Below are 25140 nucleotides of genomic sequence, written 5' to 3'. Positions count from 1 at the left end.
ACTGCAGCTGACCCCCAGCGTGAGCTGCCAGCAGACCTCGGGTACTCTTGGGCTTCAAGTCTGTATGTTGGAGGGGCTGGGAGTGGAGATAAGACCCTGGGCTCACAACCAGGCACGGCCATGAGCAAGGCGGGCATTCTGTCTGCAGGACCAGGTTCCGGAGGCTGGTGGTGCGGTAGCCAGCTGGGTTTGCGCAAGGACACCCCATGACGTTCTCAGAACTAGACATGGCCTGGCGGTGGATCTCACAGAATGTGCCAATGGTGAATGTGCCTGGCTGTGTGGACAACCCCGGTGTCACTGCTTCCTGCTGCGTGACTCTGCTCACTTAGCACGGCTGGCAGAGCCGCCTCACTCTCACTGCTGTGACCCACAACAGCCGACTGTCAAGACGGAACAAGAAGCCAGGTTGCTCTCCGTCAGGTTCAGTTACTGAAGGCGACAGTCTGAAGGAATCCGCGCAAACTCTGAAGCCTCCCCCTAGACTAGCACCTCAGACTGCCCCTGTCTGTCTCCCTCCCTGGAGAAGCCCAGACCCCCGGCACCGCCGGCTCCCCAAGGCCACCCCACTCCAGGCCCGGGAGTGCGGCTGCCTACCTGAGCTTGGTGTTGATCTGCAGGGCTTTGGCCAGCATCTTTGCTCCCATGTCCCCCATTCCGTTCCCGCTGATGTCCACTTTGGTCAGGGAGGTGTTGCTTCCCAGGGCGTTGATGATGATGGTGACCTCTGCCTTGAGCTTGGAGTCAGCCAGGGACAAGGACTGCAGAGGCTGTGGAGCGAGCAACACCCGGCACTCAACAGACTCACCGGAGAAGCAGACGCTCACCCCACCATGTGCAGAGGCACAGGGATAGACCCTGTGTGCAGCGCTTGATGTTAGGACCCCGTCTAACAAACACTGATGGAGGGGACTGCAGGATCTGGCCCAAAGCAGACCACGGAAGGACGCTTGGAGCAAGTGTGTTTAAGCTGCAGTACCGCTGCTTCTCTCCAGGGGGAGCTCTGCTATGGGGAAAGGAGGAGAGGAACATCCTGGGCCTCAGTGTGGCTCCAGGGTCCTTTCACCAGCACTATTTTAATACAAGGTTAAAGGACACTGTAAAGTGCCAAAGAGGACAAATGCAAATTAAAAGCCAGCCAAGATCGATAATCACTAACATTTATGGAACAATGACTATTCTAACCCCTGTTTAAGCTTCCGTGTGCATTAATTCAGCACCCAAGGCCTGGGTGTTAATGTTACTCCTTCTTCCCAACGAGACACAGAAAGGTCAGGTGACACAACCAAAGTCACATCGTCAGAGAACAGATGAACTGGGACCAAACCCCATTTAGACAGTCTCATTCCAGATTTCACCCCTTAACCACTAAGTTATGGTACCCCAGTTAGCTCCTGCTAGAACTTTCTACCGTCATCACTCCTTAACTTTTAGGTTTTAATCAGAAGACACACCTATAATCAAACAAAAGCAAAAGTCGGATTTTTGTGTGGATTTTTTCCCCCCAGTGTTGGAGACTGGACCCAGGGGCCTTCTGCCACTGAGCCACGTCTCCAGTTCTCCAGGCTGGCCTCGGACATGCGGTCCTCCTGCCCAGCCTCCTGAGTAGCTGGGCTGCCTGCCCCCGATTCTACCCTAAGCCAGGTGACGAATCCAAACAAGCTCACTCATGGTCCCAGCCAGAGCCTGAAAGCCACCAGGGCTGGGGCAGAGTTCTGCAGTAGAGTGTCTGACCACGGCTCACTTCTCTGGCTCCACTGCCTTCCTGGGCATGGGTTCCCTGCTCCTGGAGCCATAGCTCGAGTAGTGAGCGGGCAGGAATCTCAGGACTGAGCCGGCAGGACTGGAGAAGTCAGCAGTCTTCAGAGCCGGGGCAGAGACCCCTTCTGGACAGCCTGGAGTGGTCCATTAGCAGCTCTGAAATCACAGGTGAGAGCTGGAGTGGATTCTAGGATTAACTATGGCTACATGGAGGATGGAGTCTGGGACTGGGGCTCTCAAGATGTGCCTGGGCGGTCTCCATGATGACCCACACAGACGAAGGTATAACTGTATCTGCTCAACCTGCCAACACTGACCCCAGGGGACACCTGAGGGGCAGATCTGCCCAGTCAACCAGACTGACTCATGGGGACTCCGGAGAGAGGCCCTCTGCCCCACCCACCAACACCAGCTCCAGGGGGACACTTCACACAGGGCTATCTGCTCAACCAAGGGACACTGACTCCAAGGGACGCTTGAGAGAGAACCACCTGCCAAAGTAGGGCAGGTGAGAGGACGAGAATTAATGCATCAAGACTCGGCTGTCAACAAAGCACCATGATGGTTTGGTTGGTACTTGTCTTTTTCTCTGAATTTGTATCACACTGTCCAAATTTAATATGTCTATGGTAAAATTGAAAGGTAATAGTGCATTAAGTAGAATAAATTTATAAAAGTAGGTAGACTGCAAGGGCTACGGCATGTAAGGCCTCAGCCAAAAAGCCGATGTCGAGATTCAGGCAGGTTTGGTGAGGTGGCTTCCATTTTCTCCATCTTACATTCAGGTAAATGGAAAAGACAACTGAAAGTGCTTCAGAGCCAGGCAGCCTAACGTTTTAAACAAAAGCAACTGCAATGTTGCTTTAATTGAAAGCCATAATCACACCTGCCATCATTTCAATGATCTCTATTCACCTACGACGAAAATGATGTACGAGGATTCTTGCTAGGACTGGCAAGCCGCCAACTCTCCTTGCTCACAAACACCGATCCAGCACCATATTCAAATTCTAAGACACCCCAGCTAACACTTAAAGATAACAGGCAGAGTTGTTAATGGCCACAGAACAGCCTGAATGGCATGCATATTTATGAGGCCATTGTGCCTCAGTGGAACATTACTATTTGAATCTTCACTATTTCTTTTCTTTGCTCTGTGTGCTTAAGCTGCAGCGGTCTCTTGTCTGTAGGCACCACCAGGAGAAACACCTTCTGTTGTTGGTCACAACGTGTGTCTGTATGTAATCCTGTAGCACAATCTCTGTGACCTCGGCCCCCCATGCCTCTGTCCCGTGACTCTGGGTCCAGCAGGCTGAAGACCACGTGTACACCCAAAGGCTGCAGTGGAGCCCACAGGTGTCTATGTTTCCCGGCTAAGTGCCACCATGGGCCAATAAAGACTGTCACAGGTGTCAGAGAGCAAGTTCTGCAAACACAAGGTCTAAATGTCAAAAGTAGAGATTATATTTATATATGCAAAACTCTCAGATAAATGAATCAAGAGGTTAGCCCCATGGTACCAGCTGTTTGTGAGATTTCTGAACTCACAAGACTTTTAAATTGCTTTGTACCTACTGATTCAGCAGATGAAAAAAACAGAAGCCACCTACTTTTCAATGACATGACATAAGAAGCCATTCATAGCACAGCATTATTAGCAACACATTAATCAAACTTTTGCATTGGCAGAGATAACATTTATAGCAAACTTTATCATTTGCAAGTATGTTTTAAGTGAGTTTTAAATATTATCTTTAAAAGAGTTTTAAATTATAGAAACAAAGATCCTTACATAATGTGTGAAACATGAAAGATATACTATTTTCATAAATTAAAAAAATTTTCTAAAATATGTGCTAAAATATTTTGGGAAAAATATTAACTATGACTCTGCAACACTGGTCTTCCTCACCCTTTAAAATTGGGCCCATACTGGAAAACCTGAAACACAAAGAAAGCAGAGCGCTCCCAAGTCAAATCAAACGTGAAAAACGAACAGCATAAATTCTGAAAAGCGTACACTGCATTCTAATTGTGCCCCTAATCTTAATAATCCAGTGGAAGAGTCACAAAATATGGAGCTTATTAGCAAGTGAGGACAGAGAGGTGCTGAGTCCTTCAGTAACAACAGGGCCACTGTGTCGCCCTCACTGGGAAGTTCACGCACACCCGACAGGCAGGGCACAGTGCAGCCCGGGGCGAGGAGCACGCCTCCACGCCTCCCTCCCTCTGGGCTCGAGGCTTCCTCAGGAACCTCAGCTTATCCTGGTTATGGGATTTGCCCTCGTTTCCGGCAGGAATTCAAAAGGAAAACTAATACTTTCCCAAACTGTGATAATTAACCACCTCACGACCTCCAAGGGAAGGCATGACAGGCCATGAAGGATGGGCCTCTTCACAGGAGGAAGGCATGGGTCTGGGTTTTAGGAACCATAAAAGCCGAGTGTGGTGACCAACTAGGACACAATCTTCCACAGTCTGGGTGACATACAAGGCAGGAAGCCCTGGCTCTAAATTAAATGGCCTCATGGTGAGTGCTCTCTGTCTGTAAAACACCTGTTCTCTTCTGGTAATGCACTTTAGAGGCGGCAAGCCAGGACTGCGTTTGAAATTCGTCTTCACCCTGAACTAAGTTTGGTGGGAAGCCACTCAAGGCGAGGGGAATACAGGGAGAGGTGCTGGAGCTGAAGCAGCCACTTAAGATGCGGAGACTTCCTGTCTGTGAACGCCACACAATCACGAGATGCAGCTCGTCGGCAGCAGGATGCTCCTCAGCAGCAGGATGCTCCTCAGCATAAGGGATCACCCGAGGCTCCGCGTGGGAGCCCGAGTTAGGAAGTGGGAAGGCTAATGAGAAGACAGACTCAGGAGCCGACCTCCTGTCATCTATGATTTACAACATTCCTGTGGCTGGTGATGAGTTGAATGGAATGAAGAATAAATAAATGTCTAAAGACATCCTCCAACGCTACGAAAGCATAAATATTTATTCTACATTTTTTAAGACTAACAACAGAACATGGATGCTTGGGTAGAATTATCTGTAAGCGTTTTGGCATGAATCCCGTAGAGACAGTAAGAACGGCAACAAATAAAAGGCGTTGGTCAAAAGCATGGAAAACAATACTCACTGATTCTTCATCTTGGATCATCTGTACTAAGTTGTCCAACACAGGTGTCAGATTTCTAAAGGGATTTTAAAGATGTGGACAGTGGAATCAAATCAAAAGCTTTCACGAGACTGGTTATTTTCATCATTGTCATATAAAGAAAAAAATGCAAAACTCTTACTTGGATTTCATATTATTAAAATTTTTGCCTAGCGCCAGGTGTTGTATTGATCTGTTTTTACTGAGCCACACTATTAAGGTGGAGAGGTCAGATTCTAAACCTGGAAAGAATCAGAGTGAGGAGAGTCAAAACACACGTGACACAGGACACCTGCCTGCCCAGCGTCGCCCGGCTCTGCACTGCTGTGGCTGGACTTACTTATGGGCAGTGCTGGGGACAGATCCCAGGGCCCTGCATATGCTCGGCCAGCACTCTACCACTGAGCGGCACCCCCGGCCCTGGATGCTATTGTTTTCAAAGTGGTATTTTACTCCACAGAGCTTGTATATTTGGCCTTAGAAACCAACTTAGTGAGACTCTGGCACAGATTTATGCTACCGGTAAACTCTATTGTTAAATCTGAAAGCCCCATCATTAAGATCACCTTCCCTTTTCCAACTTGCTTCAGATCCTATCTCGGTGCCTCTCCCGATGTGTGACTCACCGTTGTCGGAGATGTCCAGGCTGGTGATGTTGTGGATCTCAGCAATGCAGCCCTCCAGGACTTGCGCACCCCCCGACCTCAGCTAAGAGACAAACCAAGGCAAAGTCAGGCGTCTGCCCCGCAGGAGGGTCACCAAGCACCAAGAAAGGACAGGGGGTCACAAAACAAGCCAAAGGAAACGCACACACCCATCAAGTCCAAAAATCTAATCTCCACAGCGAGGAGACGCTGCTGTTCCTACACAGGCAATGCAACACCTCACCCCACGGCCTCTGCAGAAAGAGGAAGACCACAGGAGGCTTCCCAAACAAGTGTGTGTGTCTACGCCTCTCCTGTCCCTCTAAACCAAGGCCAGGTCACTGACGATACCAGACAGAATATAAAGGCCACGTAAACGGTCGTTCTGCTGCACTGTGGAGGCAGAACGACCAGGGGAAAGCGTGTGCGTGTCTAGAACAGACACATCAAAAACCTGATATTTCAGTCTCTGGTTGGGAATCCTCGGATGCAGGTCTCAGAGTCGCCGAGGGCCCACATGCTTTCTGGTCTTCCAATGCCCTTGCAGGGCCCATCTCCCACCCACCCCCAGCCCTGCCCAGGAACCCTGCTACTGTGCCATCTGCACACAGCTTGCTACTGGCAGGAACTGAGTAAGCACAGGATTCAAGTGTAAATGTCTGAGAACCCTTGGAAGTGATTTTAGGTCTGCTGCACCTGATAACCAAAGCTGAGCGATTTTCCTATTTTATGTCTCTCTAAACCCTTCTAGTAATTCAATCTCTGAATATCTTATAATGAATCAGTTTGTGATTAATAAATTTCAAAAATAAACCAAAAAAAAAGGGGGAAAAACCATAAATTGTTCCTCGAAGCTCTGTTGCAGGCCGCGGCTCTCAGCAATGGGAGAAGTGAACAGGGACGGGGACCCGCCTAGGCAAGCACTTCAAAGAAACAAGGGGTGTTCGGAGCATAAAAGGGGCAGGTTTAAGAAGAGAGACAGAAACTCATAAGCCTTCACTGTGACAGTTTGGTGACAGTGATTTCTCTGTTGAGAAATAAAATTCTGCAAGAAAATCTCCGTGTCCTACCTCTGTATAGTAAAAATATTCTACTTAGGTAAATGAAAACTACAAGTAACATCTGTTTAATTCTGTTTATTTTATAAATATTTTACTGATAGTAATTGTACACAAAAATTAACATTTTTCAATGCTTGAAAATAATCAAATACAACCAATATGTGCTAGTTTACTGATTCATAAAGTACTTACACAATGGCCAAGCTAAGGAAAGCCCAAGGAGAAAAAAACAAAGAACGTTATCAGCAGCAGGATGAAAAGGAAGAGAGCAGCAGCTGAAGTCTCTGTTAACACACTGCAAAAGGGGGTCCAGAGAAGTCCTCCTGCCTACAATGGGTTCCCACAACAGAAATTTAAATGTAAATAATGATTCATCTTTGGTTCCCAAGAATATCCAATTAAATTTATAGGTTATTAGGTGCCTATAATTCCCCCAAAGCTAAACCTTTCCCAAAACAGTAAAAGCTTTTCCATTACTGTAAATGAAAATCCTTTTAAGTCAATTTGCATAATCAAAGCCATGTCTGCATGTGAAGCTGGTTTTTAAATTACCCTCATTTGGATCCCACACACTAGCACCATTGAAAGGAAAGCAAGATCAAAGAGAACTGAGCTGAATCACAAAACATTTTTCAAGATGTTAAAAATAAGATATTATTTCTTTCCTGAGGATGGTGTCTTTTCATTGGTGGAAGGTGGAACACTTCGGATGTCACTCAAGGGAAAAGTCTATCACTCAACTATCCTCAATGGGGACGAGCAAAGCAAGGAAAACTAAAATTTGGAGAGAACTTTAATAACTCACTTTCCTTCTTCAAGACCATTTGCTATTTAAAAAGATATGGCAGTGTAAAATAGCACCCAAATTATATATTTTTCCCCTGTGTGGGTTCCAACTTTAATAAGCCAATTTTATCTTGGGGATTTTCCACATATAAAACTGAATGATGAAGGTTTTCCTAAAGAAAAAAAAAAAAGATGAGAAAACATGAGCCACTTCCCAGGTGGGAGCAGTTAGTCTCATGTCTTAGACCATCTCACAGTGCCACCTGTGAACCTTTGCAGTCATCCACACTGATGTGGACTGACGGGCTGATGGGCACAGGCGCAGTGCCACCTCCAGGCTGGCAGAAGGGCCCTCCAAAGGAATGCACTGCATGGAAGGCTGCTGCCGCGGCTGCTGCACCGTCCTACACACGGCACACGTCACTACCTGTGCTCTCCTCCTCTGCATCAAGAGTCGCAATGAATTTTGTGCTCATCTGCAGGAGACTGTCCCTTCAGAGCAACTCTCACACCCAGATCTGCACTGGCTCTCGGCCTCAGCTGGCCTCTGCATCTCCTCAAAATACCAGGTTCTTCTCTTAAGGAATTCAAGTCCAGCATGTGCAGATTGTTCCCCTGAGCTGTGACTACGAAGCCATAGATCCAAGACCTAGGCGATTCCTCCCTTAGGGAGAAGGGTGCATGGGGGACACACAGGGACACCGGTGTCACTGTGCCACATGAAACAGCTCAGAGCTCCTCTTCAGGGACCTGCCTCCAGGGCAATCAGACACATTCCTCCAAACACCTGCAGGAGGGCTCAGTCCCCAGCCTCGGACAAAGGCCACAGAGGCAAGCGTGACCACAGAGGGGAATACTGCACGGTGTCCAGAACTCAGGTGTGACTCTAAGTGGATGAGATAATTCTTCTTGAAAGATGTAAAAAAAAAAAAAGAAAAAACTTTGAAGGCAATTTTTTAAAATTTTTAATAAAGAAAGAATATTTATAGTTTCAAATAAAAAATTTAAAAAGGCAGTATTGACCTGTGCTATAAATTCCGACATTCAGAATAAGTCTCCTCCACAGAAATCCTCTTCCTCTCCAGGGAGTAGCTCAAATATGCTGGGCCAACCATGTGGCACTGCAACACATGCTGTCCCTGGAGACTACCACCATCCCACTCAACAGGAGGAAGACGTCAGGTCACAGCCCAGGACCCAAGCTGGGCCTCCGAGGGGCCTCTTGATTCCCCAGGGCTCCGGCACCCCCAGGACTACTATGGTCCCCATCTTACAGAAGAGAGATCACTCCCTGGCAGTACCAGAAAACCAAGGAATTAAAACCCAGTGGTGACATAATTAATGAGAAACACCTTTGGTGACAGCAGTTAAGAATCAAAGTGATCTAGAAAGGTAAGGTTGACTGCAGCACTCACTGCACACCCAAAAGGACACAGACCAGAATTTTGGATTTAGTTCTCCAAACAAAAATGGTATCTGTATTATAGGGAAGCGACGTCATGATCTATAAATTCCTACGGAAACTTTCTTCTTGTAGCTTGAAAGTGCAAATCTCCTCTCAAATTCCTTTCGGGGAATCTGGAGCCATCCTGAGCTCTGCAAGACAACTGGCCACTCGCCAGAACGTGAGGATGAGTAACAAGGGAACCCGGGAAGAGGTTCCTTTAAAGAGGTCGCCTGAGTCAACCCATCCTCAGCCTCCTCCAGACACCTTCATTCTGCCTCAAGGTGACTGTCCTGTCTGCCCCCAGTAAACTCAGTCACCATCTCACATGACGGTCCTTTACCCTCTATGACACCACACCAACCTGACTTTAAAACTGAGGGCCGGAATTTTTTTTCCCATCAAGAAAACTGAATCTGATTCAAAAATTCTATACAGATATTTTATATTAAATGATTGATTCATAAACACAAAACAACATCAACATTTCACAAGGTTCTTTGATTCCGTGGCGTGGGTGGCTGTGACCCCGGGGTCCCGATGGAGCTGCTTGGCCCTCGGGCACCACATGGGAACTGCAGGACTGCCATCAGACCCTCCAGCGCCAGACCCCACACCCTGTCACGTCTCAGGTACATCAGCCCCACCTCTCAAGAAAGGCACCCCTGCAGAAGTGACCTCCTGTGACAGTTAAGTGACAAGGAGAAAATTTTATTCCCAACCACCTTTTGGATTTTGAAACAAGATTCATGTGATGAGGAAAGTCAAGTGTGAATCCTTCCATGATTCTCACAAGATGATAACCGTGAAGAGGTTGGACCTACACAGGCTAAATCGAGAATGAACAGAAAGACGATGTTCACGGGAGCACGGTTTCACCCTCACGATGGGGAAGCTTCTCTCCAACCACATAAACCCTACAGCAGGAACCCGGCAGACCTACGGCCAGGACTCAGCACCAAGCACCTCAGCTCAGGTGAGCCGGACCTCCAAACACCTGAGGGGTTACTTCTCCTGCACAGGAGCAACCTGAAACCCACCGAGCCCCGAGGAGCACAGGGTGACACCACACTGCGACAGGGTTCAGGACAAGAGTCCTGTGCGGCCCGCCTTCACCCGCAGCAGTACAAGCTGAGCCTTTACACTGTGGCCAGCACGCTGAGCCACAAAAGGGAGAGGCATATTGTCAAGGCCTCCGTCTGTCTGCAGTCTCAACTTTTCCTATGATCGATCCGTAAGTGAGAGGCCAAAATTAAGCTGGCATTTTCATAACAGTCAATCCCACCATCAGAGACTAACCATTTGATCTGAATTTTCTGTCTTAATTAAAAAAAAAAAAAGTATGAAAGAAAAGGCCAGAGCTGTTTTCTACGTCATCACCTGTCTTCATAAATGAAAGACGACTGGTTTTTGCACAGGAAAGGTCCATAATGCTAGGGTACTTTTTCAAGTTTGGTTTTGTTTTTTGAATTTTTGTACTTTTTTTGTTTTCTATTTTTCAAAACAATAAGACTAGTAAATGGCAAAAGTGGTATCAAAATTAAGGAAGCATCCTACACTAACAATTTACGTGGTATCATTCCAGACTCATCAGTTTCTAGAATTTTCTGAGAAATGAAGTATCGATCTTCTACAACATCGAGTGCTGGGTTGGCGCCTGGCATCCTGTTGGGAGGGAAGGGAAACACAACACCAAGCGTGGCACAAGTCCTTCCCTCCAGAAGGCCGCAACCTCGCTGGGAAACTAGACGGGAGCCAACGCATCGTGCCCAGCAAGGCACACTGGGGCTCAGTGTCCAAATGCATGTCACCAGACAATGAGAAAAACACAATCATGAAGGGCTCAAGACTCAGGGAAGAAACCTGGCAGCCAGAGAGACAAGAAAACAGCAGGAGCAGCAGCCTTGATGAGAACCAGGTATGAAGAGGCACGCTTCAGAAAGCCCTTTAAACCCCACAGCAACTGGTGACCTACTAACTTCACCTCCACTCTGCGTGTGTAGAGGCTGGGGCAGTATCAACCAGTCCATCCAGGACTGCACAGCCAGGACCTGACCCACGTGTGCAGGAATGGCCTCAAGCTAGAGGGCCTTAGGGAGGAGCAGGGTCCAACAGGCACATGACCAGTGGGGAGAAGAGAAGGCCAAAGGCCAGGATGGACTGAGGAGCAGAAGAAACAGGCCTTGACTCGCTGGGCAGGCCCAGGCTCTGGAGAGGCCAGAGACTGGCACCTGGTACATTCTTACCAACCTCCTCAGAAACTAAAGTCCCAAGGTAGGAAAGGCTTAGGAGCCCTCTAAAACACAAAGGCTGCTGGGTCAGGTGTTCTCTGAGCCTCGGATGTGGAAGGACTGGGCTGCTATGATTCAGACAGGCATTTCACTTTCCTGTTCTGAATCAAGATACTAAAAAGCAAAATTAATGATGAGAAAGTCATTTGTTTTTTTACACTCTAGAAATCCAAGTCATGTACATACACGCGTCCCCTGCAAGGAATGCTGTGTGTCACACTTCACGACAATAAAACTGGCTTATAGCTTTGTACCTCACGGCATCGTCAAGAATACTCAGGCAACAGGCTCTAAGCCTGGAGAAACAGCCATTAGACACCCCTCGGATGCTTTCTGCATGGTGTTCAGTGGCTATCCGTAGACAAAACTTGCGAAATACATAATGTAGGCTACTTGTGCAATGTGTGTTTCTCTGCTTCCTTTATACCCTGCAGACTCACAGAATCACATTTTTGCAGGAAAAAGGGAAAGTGATTTTGAGGCTATTATGTACTGCAGTCCGCAGTCTGAAGGTGGTCTTACCTCACAGTTGCTGAGATCAAGAGAAACCCCTTTCAAGCTATGATTACAAGCCAGGCCCAGTAACAGCGCTCTGTGGGAGGAAACACACAAGGGTTAGATACAATTCCACACGACATGGGCGCGCGCGCGTACACACACACATACACACTGTGAGCACACTGAACAAACCCTGGGAGAAGAATGCTCTTTTGAATCACCTTTCTTTTCTTAAAGTGCCAACTGCATTTCTGCTCCCTCTACAGTAAAACACTACCCAGCAGCACTCTGCCAGACAGCGGCGGGTCCATCCTCCGTGCCAAACCTGGCAGAACCACCATTCCTGCGCAAATCAGCCAGCAGCACACCTAATTGCATATTGAAATTAAATTGTGTTCATCACAGATAAATCCCCACCTGCATCTGCTGGAGGACAGCTCTAATAATGTTTAGGATACTATTAGACGATTGTTACAGTGGCAAAGAAAAGCTGGCTTTCCCCAAGGAAATGGTAGCCAGGGAGGCCAATTCCACAGTGCTGCAGGATGTGGAATCACAGCTGGATGAGCTTATTATTCTTCCTAAGAAGAGCATGTGCCAGGGCTGGAAAGCTCTGGACACAAGCAGGCACATGTCTTGAGCCTGTCCAGGGGCCTGGCTGGCTGGCCACCTACAGGACCAGGAAAACCCATGTCTGTGAAGAAGGAATTTCCTCATCTGCAAATCGAGGAGACTGGATTCAGCACTTGGATGTCATATCTTTCTAAGAAGCTGCATCGACTCCACTTTTACGGCCAGTCTCATAAACTCCAATGCCACTGACCGGGTTTGACACAAAAATTCCACACTCATTAGATTACACAGAATGGACAAAAGCCCTAAATCAGACCTAGTAGTGAACTCGGTAAGAACAGAAAGCTCCTGCTCTTACACACAGAAAATAAATACATGCAGATCACCATGACTCAGGCTGGTGGTGAGCGGAGTCAGGCGCTGGACTACTGTTCTCATGCTCCCAGGACAAGGACCCTGGGCAGGCTACTCCAAAGTGGGCACTGGTGAGGAGGGAAGAAAGCTAATCCCTTCACAGCCAGGCCCCTGACACTCCCTCTTCCAGCCACTGGGTTCTGGGCTCGCCACCAAAAGAGCTGAGTGGCCAGGCAGAGCTGGCTGCCACCCCCAGCCAGGACCTGTTCGCTTGTCTGTCACTCTGCAGCACTGTCCTAGGAGAGAGGCTGGGTCCGTCCCATCGGGGTATGCGCCAACTTCATTAAACAGCTTCTCTTTGCCTAAAAACTGCTTTTTTTACATTATTTTCTGGGGCAGAATTGAGCCACCAAAAGTACTTGAGACTACAAACCGTGAGGCCAGTCTCAAGTCTTTCACTAGAAGCTGGGTGACCTCACCCACATCACTTTTTTAGGGTTCTCAGATTCTCAGCAGCCAACCTAGGGTTTGGACATCATCACGGAGGTCTCTCCAGTTTCTAGCATAAGGTGAGTCTCCAGGATGGACCCACCTGTCCCAGCACTGCATTTCATCATGCTCAGACGGAAGGAAGATGATTCCCACTTTCCACCCACATGATTGAGGCCCAGGAAGTCAAAGGTGCTCTCTGACATAGTCAGCTACAGAAGGCCAATGTCAGGAGACCCATAACAATAAACGGGCCACAGAAACTGTTCTTGGCAGAACGAAACACAACTACAGCAAAGGGTGGGCAGGGGGCCCGGGTGGGGGGCTCTGCAGGAGGAAGTGTCCTGCACTGTAACCTCACGACAGCAGAACGCCCAGCCACTCTCCCCTCGGTCCTCAGCCACTGCTGCAGAACTGGTGAGGAGAAGAACTGGCATTCAGTTCCCCGTCTTGGGTGGGGGACGCCTCGTCCTGGTGGAGGAGCAGGGTGCAGGTTTAAGTCTTCAGCCAAGCCCACGGGACTGGAGAGAGGGGTGCTGCATGTCGAGAGGGAGGAGGGCCCAGGGGAAGGGGTGGGGAGAGAAGCCAGAGAACAAGAAGGACCAGCAGCAAGGAGCACCCTTGGGAGACTGGAGGGGACCCCGGAGCAGGGCCACCAGGTTCTCTAAATCCTGGAGACACTCGAACAGACTGAAGGCAGCCCAAAGGGAAAGCCCCATCATGAAGGAAGGGTTCACATGCCTCCCTCGAAAGGACCCCAGATCAGTGGGAAACTTGTGGAACATCCTACGTGAAGTGTCACTCTCAAAGGAAGTGACAGTTCATTCTCTCACAGCTACTGATCCCAAGTGCTCTAGGAAGCAAGGGTGCCCTCCGCCCTCGGGGTGCATGGCAGGCATCTGGGGTTGAGCCATCCACCCAGCCCTGTGACAGCTGGGGGCAGCCGTGGGTGCTGCCCTGTAGGACCAGAATGCCCTCCACTTCCTTCCCCTCCCAGGGGGCCCCCAGCACCCCCTGCCCTCTGTCCAGTGCTGCTGTCTTCTTTTGCCCCTCCACAGCGGGAGTCGTAAAGCATGACCTAATGCGTATCCTACAAGCCAGCCACCATCTCTCAGCCAGCTTCCCAGGAAGCCACCAGCTCCTCACAGCTGCAGTCAGCATCACAGGCCACAGTGCATGTGTGGACCAGAGGGACTCTGCTGTCCCTTCCTGCCCCTCCCTCACAGGTGGACCCGAGCACCACCCTTCTGCCATCCATCCACTCATCATACCACACCAAAGTACGCGTGGAACGTGGTTTTGGGAATCTTCAGCTATGAAGCGTTTTTCCGCACTGTAAAATCTATACTGAGTAAAACTCAGAGCTGAAGTGACCCCTGAATTAACGTGATTAAACATTCCCATAAATAACAGGTCATGAGATTTAAGAATTACAAAATATCTTTCAAGTAGAATATTCACAAGTATACAGCTTCAGTAAGGTCCAGTAAGTCCCGGTTTGCTATGGCGTGGGATAATGCATAACATCAACTACATCGAGCCATTGAACGATCACTCTGCATCACACAAGGGCAACATTCTGAAGAATCAGAAAAAATGCACTTATCACCAAAACTCTCCTGACCGTGACTGTCTCCCGCTGAGCACAAGGGCTGCATCTGGGTTTGCTCTGTACTCAGTACCCCAAATCTGTCATACTGTGATGGTGAATAGATTCTAGCTGAATGCACAGGGTTAAATCGTAAAGGAGACCCTTTGGAACATTAGTTGTCATAGTTTTCTTAATAGCCAATACAAAGAGCCGAATCATAGGGATATTTTTTAATTGTTTTTGGCTGTTAGGTTGGTTGGTTTGTTTATTTTTGGTGCCAGGGATTGAACCCAGGGACGCCCAAACACTGAGATACACCCCGAGCCATTTTTATACTTTACTTTGAGACGGGACCTCACTAAGTTGTCACAGTTGGCTTTGAACTCTCGACCCTCCTGCCTCAGTCTCCCGAGCCACTGGCATTACAGGCATGGGCTACAACGCCCAGCGTGGCTGCTCGGCTTAGAGACAGCGAACACATTAACTAAACGTTAAAAAAAAGAAAAGCCTGCTGTAGTGTGACCCCAGGCGCTGTCTAGCAGCTGACTGGACCTGCTCTCCTGAGAGGCATCCTGCGTTTCCGTCAGATGGTGCCATGTGGAAGCCAGAACCTCAGACCTCCAACAAAAAAGGAAACTTAAACATTAGAAGAAAATGCATTTTCTAGTAAAATGAATAGCAGGTACTGATTTTGAACATCTCATGCAGAGCACAAGGGAAGAGCGCGGGTCACTGCCGCGGGTGACACCAGCTGGGGAGGGAGCCGTCTGCAGCACTGAGCCTGCCCGACAGGGCGCACGACCAGGGCTACTGCGACACACCCTCTCCAGGCGCAGAGAGAACCCGACTCCTTCGCCTCTGTAGGCCCACCTTTGATTCCGTCTGGCAAAGATGAACGGAAATCCCAAGGTGACAAATTCCTCTCAAACCTCAACTGAAGTCTTAAATTCCGTAACTAAGTCACCTGTCAGCCTAGAAATGCTCAGTAACTCAGACACCCAAGCAGCTAAAAACTGACTCTGCTGCCCACATAATGGATTCAGAGTTTGATCACCACTGTGAGTAGAAATATCTAGAACAAACGTGGACTGAGACGCACCCAAGACTAGGCCTAAAAACAGGCCGAACAGAGGGGAGCCAGAGGCAAGGGCACCTGGAGGCACAGCGTTCAGCGCGTATTCATTGTGCCCGTCACAGGGGTCAGGGCCGCGTGTCCACACGTGCTCGGAACCCTCTTTGGTGTAAGAGCAGTGACTACTGCCAAGGTCACGAACCACAGGGAGAACGCTCGAGAAGGAGAAGCTGCAATGATATCTACCTGCACAGGGTGCTTTCACACTTCCCACCAACTCTTCCACCCCCGAGTAGAACCTATTCTCAGTGCCTTTTCGGTCTCTGCATTATGCGGCCTTCTCTCTTCCCTCGAGCACTCCCAGAATAACAGACTCAACCTTCAAAGCTCTGGAGAAAAGGAAGCCATCACTCACTTTAAGGGCTCGGGAGACAGTTTTGTGCCGGAGAGGTTGATGTGCATCAGAGCCAGGGAGCTGCTGAAGAACTGCTTGAAGGACGGGGGCACTTCTTTTCCTTTCCTGCAAAAACACGAGAGCTGTGAGTGGTCCCCCTCCCCCAGGCGCACGGACTGGCCACCCAGGCCCTGTGAGTGGCCCGCACGCCAGCACACTCAGAAACGTCGAGCAGAAGACAAACGCCAGAGGCCTAAATGGAGAAATCAAGGCTGGTGCGGAACGCGCCAGGTCTTCAGTGCCCTGAGCACGTCTCCTCTTCTCGGCAGCTGGTGACCCCTGGACTTGACCTCATCCGTCTCCAGGAAACGGCACATCTGGAGTTTTTAAAAGCAGGAGGTCAGAGAGGCACACTTTGCATTGATCTTAAGAGGCTTCCCACTGGGTAGCGTCAGACATGAAGGATCTCTGCCTGCAGGTGGCTGTGTTTAGAAATGGCAGGTCTCGGATGCAGCAAGATGGGGACGTGGTGTCAAGCTGAGCCATAGCTCCAAGTCTGAGTGGCGCGAAGCCTGCTCGGCGAATCACCTGTTGAGCTCCTCCATCCGCTCTGTGAATCTTCCTCCAGCCCCAGCGTCAGAATACAGAGAAAACGCAAAATGAAGTGGCTGCAAGCTCCTGCGCATCCCCCGGCGGCTGGCAGGAAGTACGAGGGTCAAACCGCAGCTCGGGGAGGGAGAACTGAAGGCCCCGGAACACCCTGGTGTGGAGGCCCTTGGCTGGGTTCCCTCTGGCGGAACTGGTGGGAGAATGGAAGCCGTGCCAGGCAACAGTGGGAGCCCCTGCGCGGGGAGCAGCGTGGATGGCGGCACTCACGTTCCATGGAGGGAGGGGGCGGAGCCACCCACCCGTGTCCAGCTCACCCCCCTGTCAGTCCATGATTCTTCATGCCCACGGTCTGGGAAGACCTGGGAACATCTGGCAGGTTCAAAATACAGTTTAAAACAAGAGAATTCCAGGAGGGAAAATCTAAACCAGAATCTTCACCTGGAAAGATGAAAAACCAAACTAAGAGGAAAGAGTTCTGAGAGGACAAATGGTATTGGACGTCTCCAAAGCTGTGTCCAGAGAGGACAGCCTACCAGCTACCAGCTTGGGCACTCCTGCGCCTTGTGTGCCAAGCAAACGCCATCCAGTGGTTCGCCGACTAGTCTTGCTCCTGCTGCTTTGTCTTGGGGTTGACTGTTCAGTGTTCCCAAATACCTGGGTCCCCTTTCTGAGGGGGCTGACACCTGACACTTGAGAGCCTCATGCTCTCCGCGGCCAGCAGAGGTGAAGGGAAGAGACGAGTGTGACTTCCCGAGGTGCTTTGTGAGCAAGGGACTTTGCTGGGGTCTCTCTTTCTCTGCTCCGGGACTGTGAAGGCTCTGGAGAAGACGGCCTCCCAGGTGAGGGGAAGGGAACGTGGCGGCTGCCCTTGCTGAAGGCCAATGGAGGCCAATCGGGTGGAGCAGCCCTGGGGACCGGGCGGGTCATTGTTACTACCGAGCAGCCTGGCACACTTATGAAATCATCTGTGAACAAATGCGTGACGGGCCTAGCTCCCGTTCACACCGTGAATGCAGCGATCTTGACATCATCACTGGGCGCTTCCCAGGGCTGGCCTGGGTGAGGAGCTGGCATGAACAGTCTAGTCACAGCCTCTCCTTGGAAGACAATCTGTCAGCACAAGGTGCTCCACGAGCTTCGCGGCTGCACTGCCGAGCAGTCCCCAGACGCAATGGAGCTGTGGACGTAAAAGAGCGGAAGACACAAAACCCTCTGCAGTCTCTGCCGTCACTCGGGCCTTTCAGTCACAGCCAGAGCCACTGGTAAGCTGCCGTCCACCACAGGAGCTGAGCAGAGCCACCGGAAGGACCTAGAACCAAGCAGGTGCTCACGGTTCTTCCCACCTCTGACCCTCCTCTATTGAGGAACTGGTGACGTGTGTGGCTACTGCAGAATTTACATCACTGTTCAGTAATGAAGCAAAAAGCACTCTAACTATAGACTGTCAAATCTGCCAGCCACGACCGTGGGTCACGCTGCCAGGCTGAGATCTCGGCATGCGTGAGGGCTACCCACCCCCCAGTAGACGGAGCTCCTAAAAAGCCAGCTATGGACCACGGAGTACAAAGCAACACCACACACCGTGAACAGACAAGCAATGACCACGTCCTGTTTCCGACCTGTAGCCCTGGGAAGGCTGAGGCTGGCTGATCCGGGCAGGGTGGTCAGTGCCACACCTACGCAGCCCCGACGGTCCCCTCACCTCCTCCCGCCCTCTCCACACTCCATGCCGCTGCCTCCCCGAGTCCTAGGCTTCTCCCACAGCTTCCACACATCGAAGGGAGGGAGCTTTGGGAAGGCTGTTGTCTCTGCCCCCAGAAAGAGTTTGTCCTTACTTCTAGGCTCGTCACTGGGACACACACCCACAGAAGTTTCTAGAAGGGCTTTCACTGTATGAAGAGAGACCTGCTCACATGAAAAGCCATGAGCCACCCAGCTCAGAGTCAGGGAGGTACTGGTGAGAACCTGACCGGGCCAAGGAAGAGGATGGAACCTGCCTGCCAAGGCCACACAGGCCCAAGGCCATCCTCCTGGGCAGCACGCACCCCAGCAGCCTGTTTTCATTGTCACTACGTCATTCTCCCAGAGAAGGCTCTGCAGGAGGACAGAGACAGCAGGAGGGATTCATACCGGTGAGAGAAGACAGTTCTGGAGAGATTGAGCACAGCTAAATACTGAAGGCATCCACGGAGGAGAGCACCACAGACCTGGGGAGAAGAAGCACACTTACTTTCAAACGTTTCCAGGTCCAGGAGAAGGTTCTACTAGAGACAAAGGCTGTGCGCATGCACACAGTGTTTCTAAGACCCCCAAAGCCACGGGAAAGAACATTACCATGTCCACGGAGCACTCTGTGTTGGATAGGTCCAGGTGAGCAATGGCATTTGGCTGAGCCAAGAAATTGTACATGTGCTTGAAATAAAGAACAAAAATTAATGTTAGGATCTAGAAACACACACACACACACACACACACACACACACACACACACACACCCCTGCCACACCACCACAAAATAAGTTAATGTGTCAACAGGGAGTTGCCATGATCTCCAGGATCACTCTGATGTTCCAAAAGGATTTGAAGAACTTCCTGCCACTCCCTTCCCTTCCCTGAGAGAAACATCCAAAGTTCACCTAAAATAAATTCATGCTTCAGGAAAAAAAAAAAAAAATGGCCAAATGGAATCTTTTCTGCCAAACCCTTTTTTATACTTGACTTCATTTTCCTGACAAGCTCCATTTTATTACAGATTTTTAGAATAGTGCTAATTAATTTTAACTCTTGAGACTGAAATACCACCTGCACTGCGGCCACCTATCAAAATGCTAACAGCTCCTTTTGAATGTGTTCAAAGTTTGTGTTTGAGCCATGGGATGGTCTCAGGCTGCGCTCTCTTCTGCCTAGCCCAATGGTTTCTCCATCTGCAGTGATCTCCAGAAACCTAGCAAGAACAGCGAGCAGCACTATCCGTCCTTTACATAGAAACAGCACCTCGGACTTCAGGGGCCCTAGACCCACACTGACCTCTTCCCCAGCGCAAGGCCACCCAAACACTGCCACCATCACTCTGTTGTTCTCCGATGACCTCACTGGGCGACTGTGAGCGCTCGCTGGGTCACCAGGCAGGTGGCAGGGACTGTCCTCTACTTCTCTGGACACCACTAGATACACTGATCCCCAGGAAGCTGTGCCCCAGGCGCCCAGTGCCCAGCAAGCACCCCCAGCACAGCACTCACTACGTGGGGCTTCAGGAAGTGCCAAGGGAGCAGTCAGAACAGGCAGAAGCCTAGTGCCTCAGAGTGACCAGAGGACACCCAGGACAGGCTGGGCGGGAGCTGCTGCCTCCGACTCAGGAACCATCTGTGTCATCCACCTGCGCTCCTCACTCTCACTGTGGGCCTGGCCTAGTGACCTCAGGGGCACGGGAAGGAGGGGTGGCTTTGCTCCCAGCCACCAGCTGGGGGAGCTCCTGCCACCTGAAGAGGTGACGACACCCTTCTCTGAGGCCTTCCCCAGGCACCAGGGTGGCCTGGAAGTGGGCCAGTCGCAGGCCCCGGAGCCTGGCTGTCCCTGGCCCGGAGCCTGCTCTGGCTCAGGCCCCGTCCCATCCACTCTTCCCAGAGGAGCTGGAACAGGACCCAGCCTGCAGGGGGAGCCTGCCGCTCTTCTGTGCTCTGCGGCAACATCCCTGCCCCCAGCTCAGTCTCTCCTCCTTCCCTGTGTCCCTCAGCTCGGCCACGGGGGCCTCACACCGGCCTCCCCACTTCACCCTGGAAGGGAGCAGGTGCAGGAACCGCCAGTAAAGGTGACAATGGAATCGGGAAGTGACTGAGGAGCCCGGTGCCCCAGGAAGCGGGTGTTTTAAATGATGTGGAGTGCGAAGGACGAAGGAAAACCACAAAGAGGCTTCATTGGTATTCCCTGCCTCACCAGTAAAGTAGCAGCAAACCAGGAGAACAGACTCCTCGGGGTTTCTCCTGCCTCCAAGCAGCAGAACAAACCAAAGCCCTTCAGATGCCCACTGGCCGCGGCCTGTTGTTGAAGGAGCACTGCTTCTGACTCAGTGCTGTGACCAGAAGGGACCATGCACCCATGTGGCAATGAGACCTACCTAGTCCTCTGTGTCAGGGACACAGTCAGCTACCTGAATTTCAGAGGCAGGTACGCGAGCACCATGTTATAACTGGGGGGTCTCTGGGGCTCATAAACAAAGGTGAAGAGTGGCTTCAGGTTACTTTTATTTGGGGATGGGCTGGGGTTTATCTTACAAACCCCTTTTAATTGAAAACTGTGATTAAAAACCCACCCATCTTCCAAACACTATAATTTTAATGTTGAAATATTTCAGATCACATCACCAATATTTCTGACCAGACAAGGGTAGCTGGTGAAATAATGTTTTTAAATAAAGGAAATAACTCCTTCAGAAACACATTTCCAAAAGCAAGTTGAACTTCAGCACCATTAAGGAAAAACCGCCAGGGGACAGACTGCATTTGACGCAGGAGGGCTCTGGAGTTTCACCAGAGCACCTCATAAGGTGGTGGCCACGCGATGTTAAGGGTCCAGAGACACAGAGATGGAGAAGTGACACCTGAACTGGCGTCACTGGGGGCCAAGTGGGACAGACTCACCGAGAGGTCGTCTCCGCGGAGCACGTTCCCTGAGAGGTCCAGGTGGGTGAGGGTGGAGGCGGTCAGCGGGTTGGCACTGAGGGACTGAGAAAGGCTGTTCACCCCTGCAGCGGAGAGAGAGGCCGCTCAGACTCCACCAGGAAACCCAACGGGGCCATCGAGTCTCAGCCCCGGCCCAGCAGCCCCCACAGCAGCCTTGGCGCAAGGTGACTCAGCTCCCCATCACCCAGAATCAGAGGGCCAAGGAGCGGCTCTGCTCCTCCCACCCCTCCCACCCCTTCCCACGTGACTGAGCACAGACCGCATTCGACCCTGGGGTCTCCGAATGCTAGAGCCCTTTAACCAGTGATCTCCCCCTTCCCCCAAATCCTGCCAAGAGACTCCTGACGTTGTGAGTGACGTTCAAATGATACACATGCCATTGCAGGTGACGTAGGCTACCGAACCCTAGGAAATCGACAGGGTACTGCCCTACTTCATGACAAAATATGGACTGAAACTGTTTTACAATGTAAGAAGCAATGCAAAGGGAAAATGTTAAATCAACACCCGTGAGTCTGCGTGCACAGAACATGAGCGGCCCAAGGCGACATCGGCTGAACTGAAGCGTCAAACCCACCTCCAAAGGCTGGGGCTCTGAGCAGGGCAGGACTGCTCAGGAGGCCAGGCCTGGGCTCACCTCCACCTGGTGACAGGTACCAACACAGGCCCAGTCAGCACCTAGCAGGGTGTGGGCTTTGATCAGGTCTCCTTTCTTCATAGCAGAGTTATCAAGTGGCGACCAGGAGAGTCAGGTCACATACTCCCCACCACTCTGATGATCATTCATAAGACAACAGACAGGGGATATCTCCATGTTTCTCTCAAAAGTCTACATTTCTAGTTGGGTGTGTGGTGCACACCTGTAACCCCAGCTACTTGGGAGGCCAAGGCAGGAGAATTGCAAGCTTGAGGCCAGCCTCAGCAACTCAGGAAGTCCCTAAGCAACTTATGTCTCAAAATAAAAGGTTGAGGATGTTGCTCAGTGGTAGAACCCCACTGGGTTCGGCCCTTGGTACTGGGGAATAAACCCAGAGCTTCATGCCTGCAGGGCAAGCACTCTACCACCGAGCCACATCCTCAATGTCTTTTATTATGAGACAGGGTGTTGCTAAGTTGCCCAGGCTGGCCTCGAACTTGTGATTCTCCTGCCTCAGCCTCCTGAGTAGCTGGGGTTGCAGGTGTGTGCACAAAATTCTTCCTGGTCATGTCCACAGTAGAGAGGTGGGAACTCCAGGAAAGAGCGGGGGGCACAGCAGCCTCCGCTGAGCACCTCCCTAAGACAAGTGCAGAACACTTGGGGGTGGTACTGACGAGGGGCCCCTGCACCCTCCAACTTCAGAGAGATACAAAAACCACTCCAGGAACCCAGGATGGACCACCGAGCCGTTTCTCAAAGCAGGCGGACATTTGGGCGAGTTAGGAGACAACGGCAAATATTTTAATGACGCACAAGAAAGGATTTCTTGGCTGCGAACTCAGCATTTACTAAATGTTAATAAAGTGCAGGGCATTGGGAAATATATATATGTGTGTGTGTGAGATCCATTCTTTGCCTTGGAAAAATGCAAAGACCTTCATGTAAAAAAACCACCTAGACCCCAGGATGAAAGTCAGTGCTACATCAGGAATATTTTCTCATTTCAAGAAGTCTTCTGAAAGCCACTAGGAAGGGCACCGACCAGCTGAAGTCCAGCTTGGGGCTGACACAGACTTGAACCCTGGCAGCCTGCAGATCCACACTCAGCACCCACGGGCGCAGCAAGCACAGTGAAAACAGCAGCAGGGACCTTTCCTGCTCACTGGCCCCCCAACGATACAGAGTGTGACTGTCCACCTGGGGTCACGCTGCGCTAGGTACTGCCCGTGACCTAGAGGTGGCTGGAGTGTAGGGAAGGCGTGAGCGGTTGTGTACAAGCACCGCATGTTTTACAGGAGGACTCTGGAAGCATCTGTGAATTCTGCATCCACAGCACAGGGACGGTTTCCTAGAGCCAATTCCTACGGCAACTGAGGGACGGTGGTATTCACAGTGCACAGAGGCAGCAGCTATCAACAAGGCCGGCACCAGGGCTTGCTGAAGAAGGGTGAGGTCTGACCGCTGTGTTGGACGGAAGGAAGTTGCGAGGGCCTGCAGGAAAGGCCAATGTCTAGAGGTATCTCCTGTGATGGCCTGGCTGGCGGATTCCCACTAGTTTGTCTATTTAATATCAATCTTTTTCTTTAATGAAATCATTGAGTCTAAAACGCATGGAGAATACCAGACTCTCATCAAGAGAATCATTGTAAGAATCTCATCCTTAGTGGGGTGTTCTAAGACCCAATAAATACACTCCAAAATGAGGAGGCCAAATTAGTCCTGACAGCAAAAGGCTCCCTGACCGGCGTGGGCCCTGGCCGGTGGCCAAAGCCTGAGCACACTCCAGGGAGGATCGTGTGGTCACTCAGCTTCGTGCTACTGAAACAGCAGGCAGACTTCCTCCCCGCCCCCCCAGCCCCCGTCCACAGGAGCCTGCCTTGGACCGCCCACGAGGGCAGGGAATTATGAAAGTGCAGGATTGGGAAAGAATCGGGGCTCTGACAAACCCCACCCAACACAGAGCGGCGGCTGCTCTCCATGCTGGCCCCTGGCGACTCCCACCAGCCTTCGTGCTTATTATTGGAATGTTTACAGCTGGAAAAGGGGGACCAGATGGCCCTGCCTTGACATGGTCTGCCAACCAGCAGGACACCTCTAGAGATCCAGAGAACCACCAGAGAGCAAGCATCTGAGGAGAGAAGGCTACTGGGAGGCCCTGGGGAGGCACAAGGAAACTTCTGAAAAATGTCTTGAATTGTGGAGCCTTGAATATGAATGTTTTCAAGGAACTAAAATATAAACGTTAGTCAAATTCCACAGAAACTTAAAACTGCAATTTAATCTGAGCTATTCTGAAATTGTGAACCTTTCAGAATCTACGTATGAGCCTTTAAGAAATCAACGTTTTAAAAAAAGCATTTCATGATATTTGTTTTAAAACAGATAAACATAAAATTCTTTGGGTCTCATGTTATAAAACAATAGTAATTCTCAAAACACATTCCACTATATGTTGTTTCAGGAGAGAGATAACTAGGAGGACTAACTTGTGAAGGGTACAGGCAATTTGGGGCTGCCCTCAACATAAAGATGCTAAGGGGCCTGGCGGGGCCCATAGAGCCTCCCTTCTCCTACCACTGTGAGAGGTGGCACGGAGGGACCTGGAACCGAGGCCCACCCTGGGAAGAACAAATGATCACCACACCCCTCTCTTTCTTCTATGATACTGAACAAATACAGAAATGTCATTGAAAAGGCCTTTCAAGAAGACTTGGAAAAGGCCTCTGTCCATCAAAGAGCACAGGATACATGATTAGCCCTCTTGATAGGTAGAGAAGCCATGTAAAGTAAAGAAGAGATGAAAACTGAAAATAGAAAACGAATCGAGAATGTGGAGCAGCCTTCTCCCCAAAGGAAACAGAAAGCACTGAGACAAGTGGGCGGGGGAATGCCTGAGCAAAACCTGGAGGAGCTAAAATTGAATCATCCGAGCCCTTCAGTCCATGCTTGAGAAGGAATACAGAGGGCAACACCTCGTGATTGAGCATGTAGAGAAACCTGCACACAAGACCTGGGGACAAGGTGGCAACAAATACGAAAAGAAGCTTTTAACAATGCACACACTTTTCGACCTAGTGATTCTACTTGCAAACGCCAGCCTAAAAAAAA

The 25140-nt window shown here is 50.4% G+C and overlaps 1 protein-coding gene across 1 annotated transcript in view; it reads right to left on the bottom strand.

Annotated features, from left to right (window-relative positions):
* Carmil1 (capping protein regulator and myosin 1 linker 1) overlaps positions 1-25140 on the bottom strand; it is a 245573-nt gene that overhangs the window by 71708 nt on the left and 148725 nt on the right. The window contains exons 13-21 of the mRNA XM_026407693.2: positions 21354-21457; positions 19051-19128; positions 18847-18923; positions 16129-16233; positions 11659-11728; positions 5537-5618; positions 5053-5152; positions 4893-4947; positions 598-770 (exon numbers count right to left, since the gene is read on the bottom strand). Coding sequence (XP_026263478.2) covers positions 598-770; positions 4893-4947; positions 5053-5152; positions 5537-5618; positions 11659-11728; positions 16129-16233; positions 18847-18923; positions 19051-19128; positions 21354-21457 — 844 coding nt within the window. The remainder of the gene's footprint in view (positions 1-597; positions 771-4892; positions 4948-5052; positions 5153-5536; positions 5619-11658; positions 11729-16128; positions 16234-18846; positions 18924-19050; positions 19129-21353; positions 21458-25140) is intronic.

Source organism: Urocitellus parryii, chromosome 8 (assembly GCF_045843805.1).
Source record: "Urocitellus parryii isolate mUroPar1 chromosome 8, mUroPar1.hap1, whole genome shotgun sequence".
In the NCBI taxonomy this organism is placed as follows: Eukaryota; Metazoa; Chordata; class Mammalia; order Rodentia; family Sciuridae; genus Urocitellus; species Urocitellus parryii.
This window is presented reverse-complemented; position numbering and strand designations above follow the sequence as displayed.